The 16,099-nt window shown below is 42.5% G+C and overlaps 1 protein-coding gene across 1 annotated transcript; it reads left to right on the top strand.

Annotated features, from left to right (window-relative positions):
- The first annotated feature begins 7,441 nt into the window (after nucleotides 1–7,441).
- Nucleotides 7,442–8,993, top strand: LOC118775209 (D(1) dopamine receptor-like). Its single transcript, XM_036524987.1, has one exon. The coding sequence runs from the start codon at nucleotides 7,642–7,644 to the stop codon at nucleotides 8,980–8,982; it is 1,341 nt and encodes a 446-aa protein (XP_036380880.1). The 5' UTR covers nucleotides 7,442–7,641; the 3' UTR covers nucleotides 8,983–8,993.
- The last annotated feature ends 7,106 nt before the right edge of the window (nucleotides 8,994–16,099 follow it).

Genomic DNA, 16,099 nt, shown 5'->3' with positions numbered 1-16,099 from the left:
TTAATACAAGTTGGCTGAAATCTCATATGTCCCACGCTTGTGCGAACACTGAGATTTCGCATTAATTTATTCATGCAGTATCATCTTTCCGTTTTGTTCCAGGGGAGTTAATTTCCTCTGGCGGACTCCAGAGATTAATTTGTAAATAATAAGGGAGAACAACAACATTATTAACAAGAATAATAAGAGGAGGGATAAGTGGAGGAAGTGGGAAAAATTCCATCAGCATTTTGTTTCAGATTTTTTAGCAAAGCCATACCCATATTCACACACCACACTGCCATCAGAATGAACTGAAAGCAGGAGAGCAAAAAATTTCCCTGGGTGCTATGTAATGATTTGTATTAAAACAAAACCTGACACACATTGAATTTCATGCAAGGTCATTGTTTTCAAGAACTGGTGCAACCCTCACCTGTGTCAGAGAGTTAAGGGCATGACAAGGCATCGGATTGGACAGCTGTACTGTGGCACTATGAGAAAGAGAGGGACTGTTCTCTGGTGTTTATCCGGAGCAGCCAGAGTCAAAGGGAAGAAAGCCATGGGAAAAATGATTCTGAATTCAAAATTCAAAATTAAAAAAAAAAAGCCTTCTGAATTCAAAAAGATTCTAAATCAAAAATTCATTGAGGCTGTGTATCTCACCCCCTTTGGTCTTTTCAATATGCAGGCAGGTCCCACTGACACCAGCATCCAGGTCACTGTTGGCACTCTGCATGAACTTTGGACGGTTCTATTTAAGGGTCATAACCTTTAGCCTGCAGGGGATAACAGCCACATTTCGATGGCTGGCAGACAGGATCCTGGTGAACTGCCAGCCATTTGCAGCAGGCCTACTTGGACAATGTCATGCTTTTCAGCACCAGCTGGCAGAAACATCAATGCGGTCCCCAACTGGCTGGAAAATATTCAGAAAAATTGAATGACCATCAATGGCACCAAGTGCAAGCTGTAGGGAAGGAGGTTTGGTACTTTGACTGTATCTTAGGAAATAGAGGTACAGATAAAACAAGGTAGAGGCCATCTGTCGGAGCCTGTGGCCCACAAACACAAAAGCTGTAAGTGATGCAGATACATTGTTCCAGGTAGGTCATCTGGAAGGTTTCAAGACAAGGGTCAGTGTGATCAGGTGTCTGGTCTGAACAAGAGAAATCTCCATATTGTACCATCCACAACTAGAAAAAAGAAACAACTCATAGCTATGGGAAAAATATATACAGTGAATATGACTTAAAAACAACATACCTATTTGGAAAAAAAGACCTGGAAAAAAACAGCTGGGATGAATCTTGATAAACACCGATGATGGTGCTCTGTCCCTAACCTTGAGTGACTAATTTAGCATGTGTAATGTTTTTAAATGCATATACTTACAAAACTTACAATACTTATAAAAGTATAATACTTGCTTAAGTTTATAGCTACAATTAAGCACAAAGCATAAGAACAGTGAGACTCTCTTGTTTTGAAAACAGGGTATTCTGGGTTGTCTGGATGAAATGATTGCTTACTGAAGAGGGCTTTGCAGTTTTTTTTGGCTTTTGCTGTATTTGTGTTGCAGTTATAGTATGTGGTGCTCTACACAAGTGCACTGCTATGTATAAACATACAGTACCAGTCAAAAGGTTGGACATACCTGATTAATATAATGGAAACCGTGCATATTTTGGTCTAAAGACTTATGCTTAAATGCTTGAAATTTGTTTTTTAGACAAATATAAATAGTGAAACTGATGCCTATGTGTGAATTTCTTTCCAAAAAAATTTGAATTTTCAAAAGATATTTTTTTTGGCTATTTTAAAGAATCTGAAATATAAGATAGCTTTGATTTGTTTATAACACTTTTTTGGTCACTGCATAATTCCCGTGTTATGTCATAGTTTTGATGGCTTCACTATTGCACTAAAATGTGGAAGATAGAAAAATGAAAGAAAAGTGTGTCCAAACTTTTGACGGGTACCATATGGACAGTATTCCCTTGTTGCATCTGAGGGTGGCTTTCATCTTAAAGCATCTGTGTGACTTGTCAGCGTACCAAGAACATGCAGTGCAGTGAAAGACCAAAGCAATACATGAATTATCACTGGGCTTAGGATAGCATGAATTCAAATGAGCATATTAGCGGTCTGGATGCACAGCAAAGATATCATCAATCTCACCCAGACAATGCAAAACACCTTGGTCTTTCAGGAATGACCTGCTGAAGGCACACACTGGTACAACCTGATGTGAGAGTTACCTTTGGGAACATGTCATTGTTTCAGTCTTGTATCAGATAAAAAGCTATCTGACACAGTGATTTCTGTAAACACGGTGACAAAATAAAACAAATCTATGAACAATAAAGTAATAGGCTAAATAAGATAGGAAGTGTTGTGTGCCTGAAATGATGTGATGTGATTTTTCCGTTTATTTCGCCTTAACAACCGAACGAACAAAAATGCACATGACATCCTAAGGAGAGAAAGGCAACACGAATATTCCAGTTTTACAATGAAAAAAAAGGCATTTGAATAACACGTTACCGTTCACTACAGGTGCATACCAGCAGGTAGTGTTATTTACCTGTCAGTTGTTTTTAATGGCAGCGCGCACAGAAACTCGTGAGTTTTACAGACGCTGCGCGCTGGAAGGATTTGAATAGAGGGATTAGCTCTGAATATCTTTTTTTGCTCTGTCAAGATGACATAGAGCTGTTTCCCTGGGCCTGGTGAGTAAAGGGGTGACAAAGAGGATTTCGCCAGGGGGCCTCATCTGAGCCTATGTGTTACAGGCGACAGGGTATTTCCAGCAGGCTGCTACTCAGCCCTCGCCTTCTTTAAGTCTCCGAACACAAAGCGCGCTCGCGTTATGTCACACCGCTAAACCCCTCGCTTTCAGAGTTCTTTAAAAGGGAGGCAAAATAGAACATTTTAGCGACGCACAGGAGTGCCTTCCCGCAGGAGTGCAGCGACGTTCCTGTTTAATCCTGTGTCACCGTCTCTTATGTAGGCAGCCTCAGAGGATTGAAGGGAAAATCTTCCCTTTGAATGATGTTGTGGATGGATTGCTGTTCGCACAGAGTAACCTAAAGAACATGCTAAAATGAAAATGAAAACTATCTTCAGTGTGACATAAGGGCGCCACAATTTGGCCCTCGGAATGTTATTAAAACACGGTATTAACATGCAGTGCTTTAAAAACCCTTTTCGCTTGGCAATGTAGTCAATCTGGTCATGTCCAAAAAGCAACTGGCAGTCTGGTTTATAGTTACACTCACAACTGCCCGTTAACCTACATTCAGCCCAACCAACATTAACTCTTTTGTTACATATTACACCACATAATCAATTTAGACAGGTATTTAGCTCTATTGTCTTTTTAGATCATTGATTTTTATTACTGGTAATCTCATATTATTGTTGTAATAAATGTAAACAAGTAGTAACATAGCGGTCAGAGAATTTAGAGGTTACTGGTTCAAATCCAAAATTGGTCATTTCTGTTGCATACTTGATCAAGAAACCTCGCCTGAACCTGGTCAGAAATGAAGCCATATGAGCACATATAGACTCAGATGTATGGCTGTGCAAGTCACCCTGGAAAAGGGCGTCTGCTCTCCAAATCAATAGCAATAAAATGGTATGCTACACATGCTGTAATGGAATATGCACTCATGGAGCTATTTTTAGTGACTTACTTCCCATCATCTACTCCCACAACACGTGAGAAAATGAGGAAAATTCTGAATGCTGGGTCCCAGCTCATACAGACACAGCCAGTAAGAGGAGCATCATAACATGCATACTGTTGTTTTATTTTTGTAGCACAGTGTGATGTGTATGTGTGTGTGTGAGACAAATTAATCAATTAACATTAAGATCTCTTCCTCCTAGATGTCTGCATGAATTACTCAAGTCATATAGAGTACACTATGCTCCACATGCAACACACTGGGGATACTCCACAGAGGATTTCTTGATAAATTATTAATAGGCAAACTGGCCAGATTTATGTACTTATCTTGAGCTTGCCTGTGCGATATTTCATGAATTAAGGACAAAAGGACATTGTGTCAGGGAGGTGTATTATTCATCTTTGACTGATTGGATCGAGACCACCTAATTTAACAGTGGATCTGCAACGTCCTATGTCTCTTTATCTTTTGTTCAGCATTCAGGATGGCATACAGACTAAAACGGTTTTCGTCCACATTTCTGCCTTAGATAGGCATCAGTGTGGCATAGTAGTAAGGAGCAGGGCTGATAACTGAAAGTTTGTTGGTTCAATCCCCCGCTGTGGCACTGCTGGTGTACCCTTGGGCGAGGTACTTAACCCACAATATCCAGCTGTAGGAATGGATAAAACTGAAAAATTAACTTATGTAATTCGCTGTGGACAAGCGCGTCTGCTGAATGACAATAATGTACATGTAATGCAATAAACTGCACTACAGCATCAGGTCCCTGCCTTCTGCCTCCCTGCTGCCAGACTAGCGCTCCAGGAGGGCAGAGAGTGGTGCAATAAACATACACAGTGAACAAGAGGAGCTAGGAGGTTGAGGACATCAGGACCGGCCAATGACTAAGCCAACACACTTCAGCGCAGCCAGCTTCATTTTAAAATGAAGGAAAACAAAAGTGGCCATCGAACTCTGTCACGTTGATATGTTGCCTCCTCTCAGCTGCACATGTCAAAACAGCAGGTCGATTGTGCATCAGCGTTATGGATTACCAAACTGAAATCCCGGCCAGCTCAGTGCGAGAACTCGTGCTGTGTCCCACAGTACAAAGGGGACTGCAACAGGAGAGGATTTAAAGTTGAACCTGAGATGTTGCAGGATTATGTAACCTTCACCTTGATTAATGTGATCCAATAGCACCCTCTTGATAGATGAGCGAGGGGATTTGGAACGGAAATGATTAGTCAACAAGAACTGAGAGTATAGTCCCTCAGACAGAGACAGAGACCGATATCTTCTTAGTTTTTTGATCCAGCAAACACAGTGATCACATTATTTAGAAATAATTAATTTCCTATCAGAAATAGCTCTGAGCATTAAATGCCTGAAGTCTGGTGCTGCCAAAGAAAATCATCATCACCGTCAAGGGTCATCACTCCAATACACACACACAAACACACACACACACACACATATTCCAACAATAATGCTGGAATGTATCTGGCACTGAATCAGTAATTTTACTGGACATCAATAAAACGGGCTAAAACTTCGCTAGCACTTGCTCAGTATTCATCTGACTAACCATAATCATTTTTTTAAGACCGTGCAGATATTCACACCGGGGAATTCTCGCTGATTGAGAAAATTGTTTTCCAAAGGTCATCTGTTAGATTCTTTATGAGCTCGTGGAACTGATGAGTAAATTGTTCCGTTCGTGATTATAAAATTGAGCAATGCAATAACATATAATGTAATTTTGATATGTAAACACTAGGTAAATTAATAATCTGTAGCCCCTTCGACGCTGCTTCTTGAGAAAAAAACATGTAGAGCAACACACAGGCAGCCATGGGAAACGTATTTCCTGTCAAATAACAAAGACCGATCGACCCGATCTTAACCCTTTGCATTTTTTGGACATACGTTTGGTATGATGGAAATGCATTCATTGCTTTAAATGAATTGTACGGAAGTCAAATCAGTTTCATTATACGCTTTTTCTAACGCGTGAGAGCAACACGCCTTTAGGTGGCCTCGTTGAGCCAAGTATACGAATTTAAATTCGCTGTTAACAAAAACTGGCATACCACTTCTGCTCCTCATCTCATTCGGACCTTTATGCGTTGTTTGAAAATGCTCATATACAATGCAGTGTGTACGCAATTTATTTTTGTAGCATATATAATATGAGTCAAATTGAAAACAACAAACATATCAAGCAGTGACTTTATAAATAATTCCTTTCTGGAGAGGAAAAACAATTTGTATACACATGTAGTTTCCATAATACAACATTTAAGTGAGTTTTAGTAAAGTAGCACGTCTGGGGCAGGTGGTACGGTCTATGGCCACATTGCTGTATGAAAAAGGGCCATTTATGAAAAAGAAAGAAAGAAAAAAAAACAGTAGCCTAAATGGCAGACGTTTCATATCCACTGGCTCGATAAAAGCTGCATTTCAGACACGTCAGTGTTAACGTATGAACGAGGTGGCTGGATGCTCGGCCGATCCATGTCTCGCCGGTGCAAGTTGGCAGAAGAAAAAAAAACACCGACCAGTGACCACACAGGGAAAGGGGAAAGCTTATAATTGGACGCATTTCTTTCGTGTTACTCCTGTAGAACTAGTGATGAAAACGACTTGTCGTATTACGAGACAGGCTACCACCAAGCAGTGGTCCAGTGAATTCCCTATCCCCCTCATTACTTAATTGAGGTTGGATCATTTTTTCCTCAGGGGGTAACACCGATTCTGTTCTAACGTGAAATTCATTTTGCCCAAATAATGAAGCTGGAGAGGGTTTGGTCTGCAACGTGCATCCGGGCTCCACAACCACGGATTGATTTGCGCGTTTTTGCTGGAATAATTGATGAATAAAAAGGAGGACCAGAACTATTTTTTACAAGACACGCTTAACCGGGACACACTTCTCGAGGATCTGTGTGTATGTAGCGGGATCTTATACAGCAACCAACTGTTTTGGTTTTAAAACTTGACGGTTCAGTACATGATAGAGTGAAAAGCGGACACAGGATGGATGAAGCTGGACTGTATCGGACGGCTTGCTCGGAGACAACTTTAGGAGTACCGCAAACTAACCGCACGCGTTACAGTACAGTAAGGAATGTATTATTTTTGTTATTACTTTCGACAATGTACTATTAGAAACAGCCTGGTAACCGCTTACACATAAAATAAACAACGAGAATCGTTTTGCGGACAAACATTCGACCTTGTAGTGTATATAACGTAATAATTTATTGACATTAATTGTTGTTTCAAACAATAGAGAAGAGTGTGGGGGGAAAACGTGGAACTTTTGTCTTTATTTCCATCACTTACCCAGAAAATACACATACTGTCTGCTTTCAGTTGTAGCAGAGACGTGCGTTTTCCCGGACAGAGCACCAGTTGGACCGAGATCACGGGGACTCGCCTCGACAGTCATTAAAGAGCAACAAATCAGACAAACGCGGTACAGAAATGATCAATAGACAATATCGATAACCTCATATATAAGGCTAATGATTGCTTCATCAGTTATTCAACGCAATGCTGTGACAGCCGAGTGTCATTTAGGACTATAAACTGGATACCGACCCCTTCAACTAATAAAGAAGATATAAACAATAATAATATTAAAACAATAAATATTAATAAGAACACCATCAAAAATAAAACGAAAAAAGTTTCTTTTTTAATTTAGATGCTGCGGTGCTGCAACTTTCAAACGTTTTTTTCCTCCTCTGGGAAGAAATAGCTGTCCCCACTTTCGCTATTCCAAAAGAGGGCATTTTTTAAATATTGATGACATACAAACTTTTTGCAAGCTGGTAGCTATGGTAAAGAGGGCAGCGCAGCCTCCCGACCAGGTGGTCCTCGCTCTTTGTGCCCATTTGCCGTTTTCCTTTAAGCTGCTCTCGCTCCCGCCCAGTGGAATTATGAGGTGATTTTCGGATCCCGCGAGCTGAACACAATGGATTTGAACTCGTCCATGGTCCTCGACAGTGATTTATCGGAGAAGGACTCGTCCGCCCGTGTTCTGACGGGCTGCTTCCTCTCTCTGCTCATCCTGACCACCCTCCTGGGCAACACGCTCGTCTGTGCTGCTGTCACCAAGTTCCGCCACCTGCGCTCCAAGGTCACCAACTTCTTCGTCATCTCGCTGGCCATCTCGGACCTGCTGGTGGCCATCCTGGTGATGCCGTGGAAGGCGGCGACGGAGATCGTCGGCTTCTGGCCCTTCGGCTCCTTCTGCAACATCTGGGTGGCGTTCGACATCATGTGCTCCACTGCCTCCATCCTCAACCTCTGCGTGATCAGCGTGGACCGCTACTGGGCCATATCCAGCCCGTTCCGCTACGAGAGGAAGATGACGCCCAAGGTGGCGTTCGTGATGATCAGTGTGGCCTGGACCCTGTCGGTGCTCATCTCCTTCATCCCTGTGCAGCTCAACTGGCACAAGGCGCAGGCCACCGGCTACTCCGAGCTCAACGGCACCTACGGAGAGCCCCTGCCAGACAACTGCGACTCCAGCCTCAACAGGACTTACGCCATCTCCTCCTCCCTCATCAGCTTCTACATCCCCGTGGCCATCATGATCGTCACGTACACGCGGATTTACAGAATCGCCCAGAAGCAGATCAGGAGGATCTCCGCGTTGGAGAGGGCGGCGGAGAGCGCCAAGAACCGCCACAGCAGCATGGGGAACAGCTCCGGCATGGACTCGGAGAGCTCCTTCAAGATGTCCTTCAAACGGGAAACCAAAGTCTTAAAGACGCTGTCCGTCATCATGGGGGTCTTCGTGTGCTGCTGGCTGCCCTTCTTCATCCTCAACTGCATGGTGCCCTTCTGCACGCAGACCCTGCCCAGCGGGGGCACGGCTTTCCCCTGCATCAGCTCCACCACCTTCGACGTCTTCGTCTGGTTCGGCTGGGCCAACTCCTCGCTCAACCCCATCATATACGCCTTCAACGCGGACTTCCGCAAAGCCTTCTCCATCCTCCTGGGCTGCCACAGGCTATGCTCGGGCGGCAACGCCATCGAGATCGTCAGCATCAACAACAACGGGGCCCCACCACAGCCATTCCACTACGAGCCCAAGGGGCACATTCCCAAAGAGAGCAACGTCACCTACATGATCCCCCACTCCATCCCCTGCCTGGAAGAGGAGCTACAGAAAGGGGAGGAGGACAGCGTTGGGCTGAAGACCCTGGAGAAACTGTCCCCCGCCACATCCGGAGACCTGGACAGCGAGGCTGACATCTCCCTTGAGAAGATCAACCCCACCACTCAGAACGGCCAACACAAGATATGATGGGTACGGGAGCCCCCCCCTTTTTTTTAGCCAAACAACATAATGAACCTAATATTCAGACGTGTTTGTGCACAAAGAGGATGGAGATCCACGAAATGACTTGAAACACTAAACGAGCAAGAGCGAGGAATTTATGAACTGAGCATCACTGAGGACCTTAAAATTTTGTGTAGTGTTCTAACCTCTTCAGAAATCTACAGAATGTTCAAAAAGAAGGCACTTTATCCCAAATAACTCTGCAAAATGCTTTCTACATTTGTTAAAGAAAATAAACAGATATGTGAATAAATATATGAACAAATCATGAGAAAGTCTAATGTAACTTGAATAAACAAAACAGAAATGTACAGGTGTGTTCGTTAGCTGCATTACAAAGAAACTGGAAGCCCATTTAGTATGGACTACCCAGAGAGTATAAAACAAGCAAACATGTCTTGTAGGTAAGTGCTTTGTGTTAAAATATACAGTTTATTTTGTATATTTTTTTAAACCAACTGTTAGGTGATGTGGTGTTGAATGTTTTGCTTTCAGCTGCAGTGTGTACTTTATTTTTGTATTTATTTCTACTTTTGATTACAGTAAATTTTTTGATTGTTCAAGTCATTTCTAGTTCTGCTGATGATCTGCTCAACAAAATCCTCATTAGCTTGGGCATATGATTGATGCATTCAAACAGCATTCCTCACCTACCGGTGCAGTTCTTAAAGTCAAAAACAACCAAAGAGGGTGTAGGCAGTTGAGAGTCAATTAAAACACGAGAGTTGGGAAATTCAGCACATTCCTTACACTCTTCTCTTTTCTTTTTTGCTTATCCTTTGCTAATGAAGGGTCCTAACACCTAGATTTTAAAAAATTGGTGAAAACTGGGGAGGGGGGTGGGAAATGTCAGTTGGATATACTGCTGAAAGACTGAACCAACTGAAATTGTTCAGATAGAGCCAGATGAAGCGTCTGTGTGGCAGAGTTCGGCAGAGCAGAACCACTGGTGTAAAATGAGGATTAGGGGATAAAGGAGACCTGGTTTCCAGAGACCCATAACAAGGTAGTATGGGAAACGGGTCAGGGGCTGCCACCACTGTACTCGGATCAGGTGTATGAGAGGAGCAAGTTTAAAAAAGCCGCCGCTCTCTGCAGAATGCTAAGAGTAACATTAAGCACGTGCTTAAAAATTCGTCACCCGCCACAGCGATAACGGCATAGATCGAACACAATAGTGTTAACAATGCCTATGTTTGGGATTGCTCTCAGAGGGATTTATTAAAATACCAAGGTTCTAAAAATAAATTTGCCTAATCAATCAAAATAATGAATAACAACGCAGGGCAGGGTGACAGGGCTACAGACGCTTGAAGAAACGGATTGACAGGTGCGTTGAATGAGAAAGGGTTCTCTCGCATGTCCATTACCAGAAGATAGACTGTTATCGCTATGGTCTGTGAGTATTTCTAAGTGACTTCAGTGTGAGTGAGCCTTCTGCTGTCTACTAAGCCTCCCGCTGTGCCAACACAGCCACAGTACCGCTCTTGCCCTGTGTGAGAGCCCAGCTAGGCCTCCGGTCAGTCAGATATTATAAAACAGCCTGCCTCCAACGCTGAGGTTTCAGACCTCTCCCCGCTGTGTGTGTGATTATTAGTAATGTTATGGCATTTATGCATGAGGACAATAATATTCCAAGAGCAAAATGTCAACAATGCATAATTGAAAATGTGATAACTTTATACAGTGCGTTGGCACTTCACCCAGATTGTACTTGACACTGCGTGACCTTTACCAAACCAGTGATAGTTTATATGCTGAATGGTCTCAGATATCTATTGCTTGGCCATGCCAGTGTGGAGTGGACTAAAATCATAAAGCAACTAAAGTAAAGCTAAAGTGGATGGCTAAGATTCATGCATCCAGAGGCACACTTACATTCACAGTTTGATTTATCCTTGGCTAAAACTTTTCCTCAGCAAGAATTAATCAGATATTGGTTTACAGGTTTGATTCATTATGCATAATGATAATTGCATATAGGACAGGTCCCTAGACATTCTTTTCAAGTGTGGTAAAATATCACAAGAAAATGCTTTTGTGTGTTGTTTTTTAGGGAAAAAAAAAGCTCAGACTGGAACTCAGTCAAGTCCTCTACACCTGAGTGCTCCTGTGATTCATTATATTTGGCGTTATGTAGGTCGGCATTGGAAGGTATTTCTTCAGATAAGGAGAGTCCTGTAAAACGCTGTTAAAGAAATTTAATGATTACAGATTGATTAGGAAACTCAATGAAAATAAAGATCCATGGCTTTGACACTTATATTTACAGGTATGCTAAGAAAAAGCTCTAGATTAAAGCTAAGCATTCAGAACGCACTCATGCTCAGGAAAGTATTGTTTGCCATGGCTCCTATTACTAACTTGGATAATGTGATTTAAATTATTAATCCCATGAAAACTTCTTACTGCCTCTCCGAACACCAAATTAGCCCAGCTACCCTCCCTTCTTTTCTGTATTAACATTCCAATGAGACACACACACATACATACATTTGTGAAATGCTGCCTTTCCAGCAGTGGGGAAAAGGTGAAATCCTTAGTGCTTCTGTTTTTTTTTTTTTTCAACCATATCAATTTCCCTCCATTCCAAAGCAGAGAAAAATGTATAGGATGCATACACATACATATGAACAGATAAAAACACTGTAACATTGAGAGGGCTGTGATTTTCGAGTGCATACACAATCACTTAATGCAAAGCAAAGAGATTTGCTCCTATCCTTTCAAACTGATCTTCAGACCACAATCTGCAAAGCACTGTAAGCTTTTACAAGCTCAAGATAGCTACAGTATTAACCTCATAATGGACACACAGTGTCCCCCAGAATAATCAGTGTAGGTGCTGTTTAATGGAGAGGTCACCGCTTGAATATACTGTAGAATAGCCTCCAGTGTCACTTAGCCTGAATGCTACTGTATGCAGGTGCAGACACTTCCAAGGCAACGTGTAAAATCAGACATAGCGGCTGTGCCTGTTCTTGGTTCTCCCCATGCCAGGGTTTTTTTCTAATGTGCTACAAGCATTGTGTATGGTTCAGCACTGTACCTAATGGCTGACTATTGAATTCTGCTCGAGAGCAGGTCTTAAACTGTGATTTATTGTCAACCCATGGTAGCCCTGCATTCCAATTACCAATGTGTTGATGTGCTTGAGAAAAAAAAAGGTGGGGGGGGGGGGGGGGGGGTTTGAACACGGTTGTCAGACATGGTTTATTTATCGAGAACATATTCCACAAAAATCACTTGGATGAAACATCCCAAACTCTACATTTTACTCATCATATTCATTATGTTAAATGACTTCTGCTCGTGCCATGAATAGGCGTTTGGGCGCTGTGATCTAAAAGGCAACCACTACATTTGAATTTTCTATTACAAAGTGGCTCTAGAATGTGACAGCAAATATAGCAAATAAATGTGTTCAGTATTACAAAAAGGCAAAATATTCAAAAACATGCTATAATGCTGCAAATCCAATTTAAAATATGCCCCTGCAGAACCCTGGTATAATGTGTGTATTGCAGAAATTTATTCCACAGAATCTTTAGATGATGGCATCACTACCTCAACATTCGATGACATAATTTTGCTTTTAACATTTAACAAATGAAGCATTGTAACATGTTCAAATGTAAATGTGAACACAAGTGCTTTGTATGTGGAAATCCTTAAATATGTGTGGTAAACTATGTGCTGTTGTAAAGTGTGAGTTTGTTAGCAGCAGGGTTTGAATCCAGAGGGGGACACAGAGAATCCCCGAGGGGAACATTCTTATCCATACAAAATGCATTTCAGCAACAAAAACAATGGAAAATGCAGAGAAAATAAATGAAAGAAATGAATGAACAAATCATGTTCCTGCAAATTAATTGTTAACAAGGAATTGTGTTTCCCTAATGACTCCAATCAGGCTCTTGTGTGCAGTGAAAGAGATGCATGACAGAGATAGGAGGAGTCAGTCCTCCTTCCAGCCATAGACATTCGTTAGATGACCCCGACGTTCCAGCCAATCAGCCCTTCTGTTATCCCAACCCAAGTCCAGGTCTTTTTTTTGTGATACCTTGGGTTCAACAGCATAATGGCCTTTCTCATATTCTCTTGGTATATTTAATCAATATAACCTCACAACAGGTGAGAGGACTACTTACAGCAAATTAGGTTTTCTTTAATGTTGAGGATTACTCATCCACCAATTGTATTTGTGTTCGTCCTCTCATTTCTATGTTACGGCTATACTTTATTCATCCCAGTGCCATATACTTAGCCTCTAAATCTCTGTGATGCCAGATTAACATCCAAGGCCAGGTGTTACACAAAAACCTCCATATGTAAAACTTTATTGTTTTGTATATTTATAACATTCAGACAAAGGAACTTTAAAGTACTGCCAACAATTTATTTCCAAACCAATTTCACTGGCCCTACTCCTGATGGCACAGAGCCACCCAAACTGAATTATAAGCCAGTTAACATGTATCATCTGGGTAGTTGTATTCCCCCATTGCAAATTCTACATAACCCCCCCTGCCCTTAGGTTTCCATCTGAAATAGTCTACTGCTGCCCTAAGCACATGCTTGCCTAATGCACCTGTGACAGGTGTAGTCCATCATGTTTGTACAGGTACCACCTGCTCCAAAAGGAGCCTCAGTTCCTCATAAGCCTAAAGCCTTCCTTTCTCTCCTTGTTTAACAGCCATGTGTTAAATCTCAAGATGCAGTCTTGCTCTGCTTGGGAAAGTCTGCCTGGTACTAGCAGAATCTGGAGAAAAGCACTCTCTAGATTCTGCTCCCGAGCTTAGCAGACGGGTCAATGAGTTTACCCAGCTCATCCTCAAATCTTCTTGTTCAAATGTGGATCATTACCACAGGAATTGGCTGGCAACCTCACTTCCTGGAGTTGTTGCCCTGGGAACGTCCCAGTAGCTGGCCAAGATCTTCCTATTGTCATCCAGCTGCATCTCACTCTCACCGCTCTCCCCTCTACACCTGTGTGGCACGGACACAAAAGCTGTGCACATATTTGCTAGAAGTGGCAAAATCATGTCTAACCACCACGGTATTTGGAGACAGTTCAAACACTAGCAGTGTGTGGGCTAGGTTTGTGTGGGTGGTCTTTACTGATGGCTACAGGCAGCAATTTTATTACAGCAAGCTGCGACCACACATTTGGCCTAGCTAATCAGATGATAAATCAGGAGCACAGCGCTCAATACCTCACTGAGCCCACGAGAACCTATTTCTCCAGAAGCAGCTGTTTGCTTTTCTGAGTTTTATCAGCAGGTCGCTGCCTGACACCTTCACGAAATAAATTTTGTCACCTCTCACTGTCATCCGATGCTGGTGAGCCTTAGCAGGTGCTGGTAAAATGGTAAAATATTACCCCCCACACCCCCCTATCCTCCACTCCCCAGTTCACCCCCTTGCCCCTGCTATTATCTCTGTGCTTTCTCCTGCCACCTTTCCACAACCACAAATTTAATTTCATGATTCCACTCGTCAGTGTGTACCAAGGGCATACAAATCAATTCTTTAAATTTTCCCTATTCTTTTTTACACCAGAGAAACTGAGGTGTCTTGGCACCAAGGCACTCGGCTAGTTGGCAAGGCCAGCACATGAAATCCTTGTGGACGCCTCTGTGTGAATAGAAAATACGGCCGATGCGGTGTGTGGTTTGCAGAATGATTGGATTTCTGGACAAACAAGAAATAAATAAATAAGTCAATGAAAATAAGAAAATCCACATCCTGCTATGATGTTCCCAAGCGGCTTTTAGCGTAGCAAAACTAAAATGTTTCTAGAAGGTCTCCATAGCAATGTGTGAGACCTGGCACCCGTGAGTCCGTTCACGTTTCGCTGAAGCAAAGCAAGTTACAGCCCTCGGGGGCTCCCGAGTGGCTCAGACAGTAAAGGCACTTATTCAAAACACAGACTGAGCTTTACTGATTGGGTTCTAAATTGGATGTATCATTTGCCTATAATAAGCCAGCATTGGAAAAATTGGATATGTTTGACCACGGTCCCCTTTTCATACCGGTCTTGTTGCCCTGTGACTTGTTGAGCACCTGCTAGTTACTCGGATGAGTGTTGCACCTATTCTCCAATCGGTGCCCACTATCAGAGCTTGTAGTGTGAAAAACAGTTGTGTCGACATGCGTGCATGTGTGTCAGTGGATTGCAGTCAATTCAGCCTGCGCACCCACGTCAGTGCAGAGGTTGCCACAAATGTAAGGTTGCCAAAAAAGGTTAGGTGAAAAAAGGGGAAATTAAAAGAAATTAGGAGCTCAACTCAAAAGTGCCAAAACTGGCACATTTGGAAATGAGAAAACATTAACAACATACAATATGTGGCCCAGACAATGCATGCACAACATTAGAGGAATGGTTTCATATTCAAATTGCTCATTTGATTCAGTCCTCTATGTGAGCCTCGCCCCGTAGACTCAGTGTGATTTTTGAGCTCAGTTCCTCTGGATGTTACCTCCCCAGGGTGGCATAGTTACTTTTCCAATACCCAAATACCTGAGCATGCTCGTGCTATGTCACATTGTGAAAGCAAGCAGCCACGGGGTTTTTTTAATATCTGTGCATCTGATCTCCCTGCAATTTTTCGCTAATGCAAGTGTTGCGGCGTCCTCTGGATGCTTTGCCACGGGCAGGCCAGGCTGCAAGGACATTCGATGATATAGATTACATTTGTAGTGATGCATGAGATAATGTCCTCGATCCTGATTTTCTGCAGCAGTGAGGGAAATGTGTAAAAAGTGAAATTTGCACGGGATCTTACACTGAGCATACTGCCCACAATTACCAGGTCAAGAAACAATTTGAAATGTGTTTTGTTGGAGGACACTCATCTGTTTTTTTCTGTACTGCTCTGCCCTCTTGAACACTAAACAAGGGTTTTTAAAAACAAGTTTGAGTTTGGGACTTGATCGATTATGTGCCAGGGCTTGTTCATGGCCCGATGGAGTCTATTGAGTGAAGCATTTTATCTTCTGCCACCCCTGTTTTTAATTTTCGGCTTCAGACAGTGCTCGTCTCAAAACTGGTCAGACGTGTTCTGGATCCATGTCTCCT

The sequence above is a fragment of the Megalops cyprinoides genome, chromosome 3 (assembly GCF_013368585.1).
Source record: "Megalops cyprinoides isolate fMegCyp1 chromosome 3, fMegCyp1.pri, whole genome shotgun sequence".
Lineage (NCBI taxonomy): Eukaryota > Metazoa > Chordata > Actinopteri > Elopiformes > Megalopidae > Megalops > Megalops cyprinoides.
This window is presented reverse-complemented; position numbering and strand designations above follow the sequence as displayed.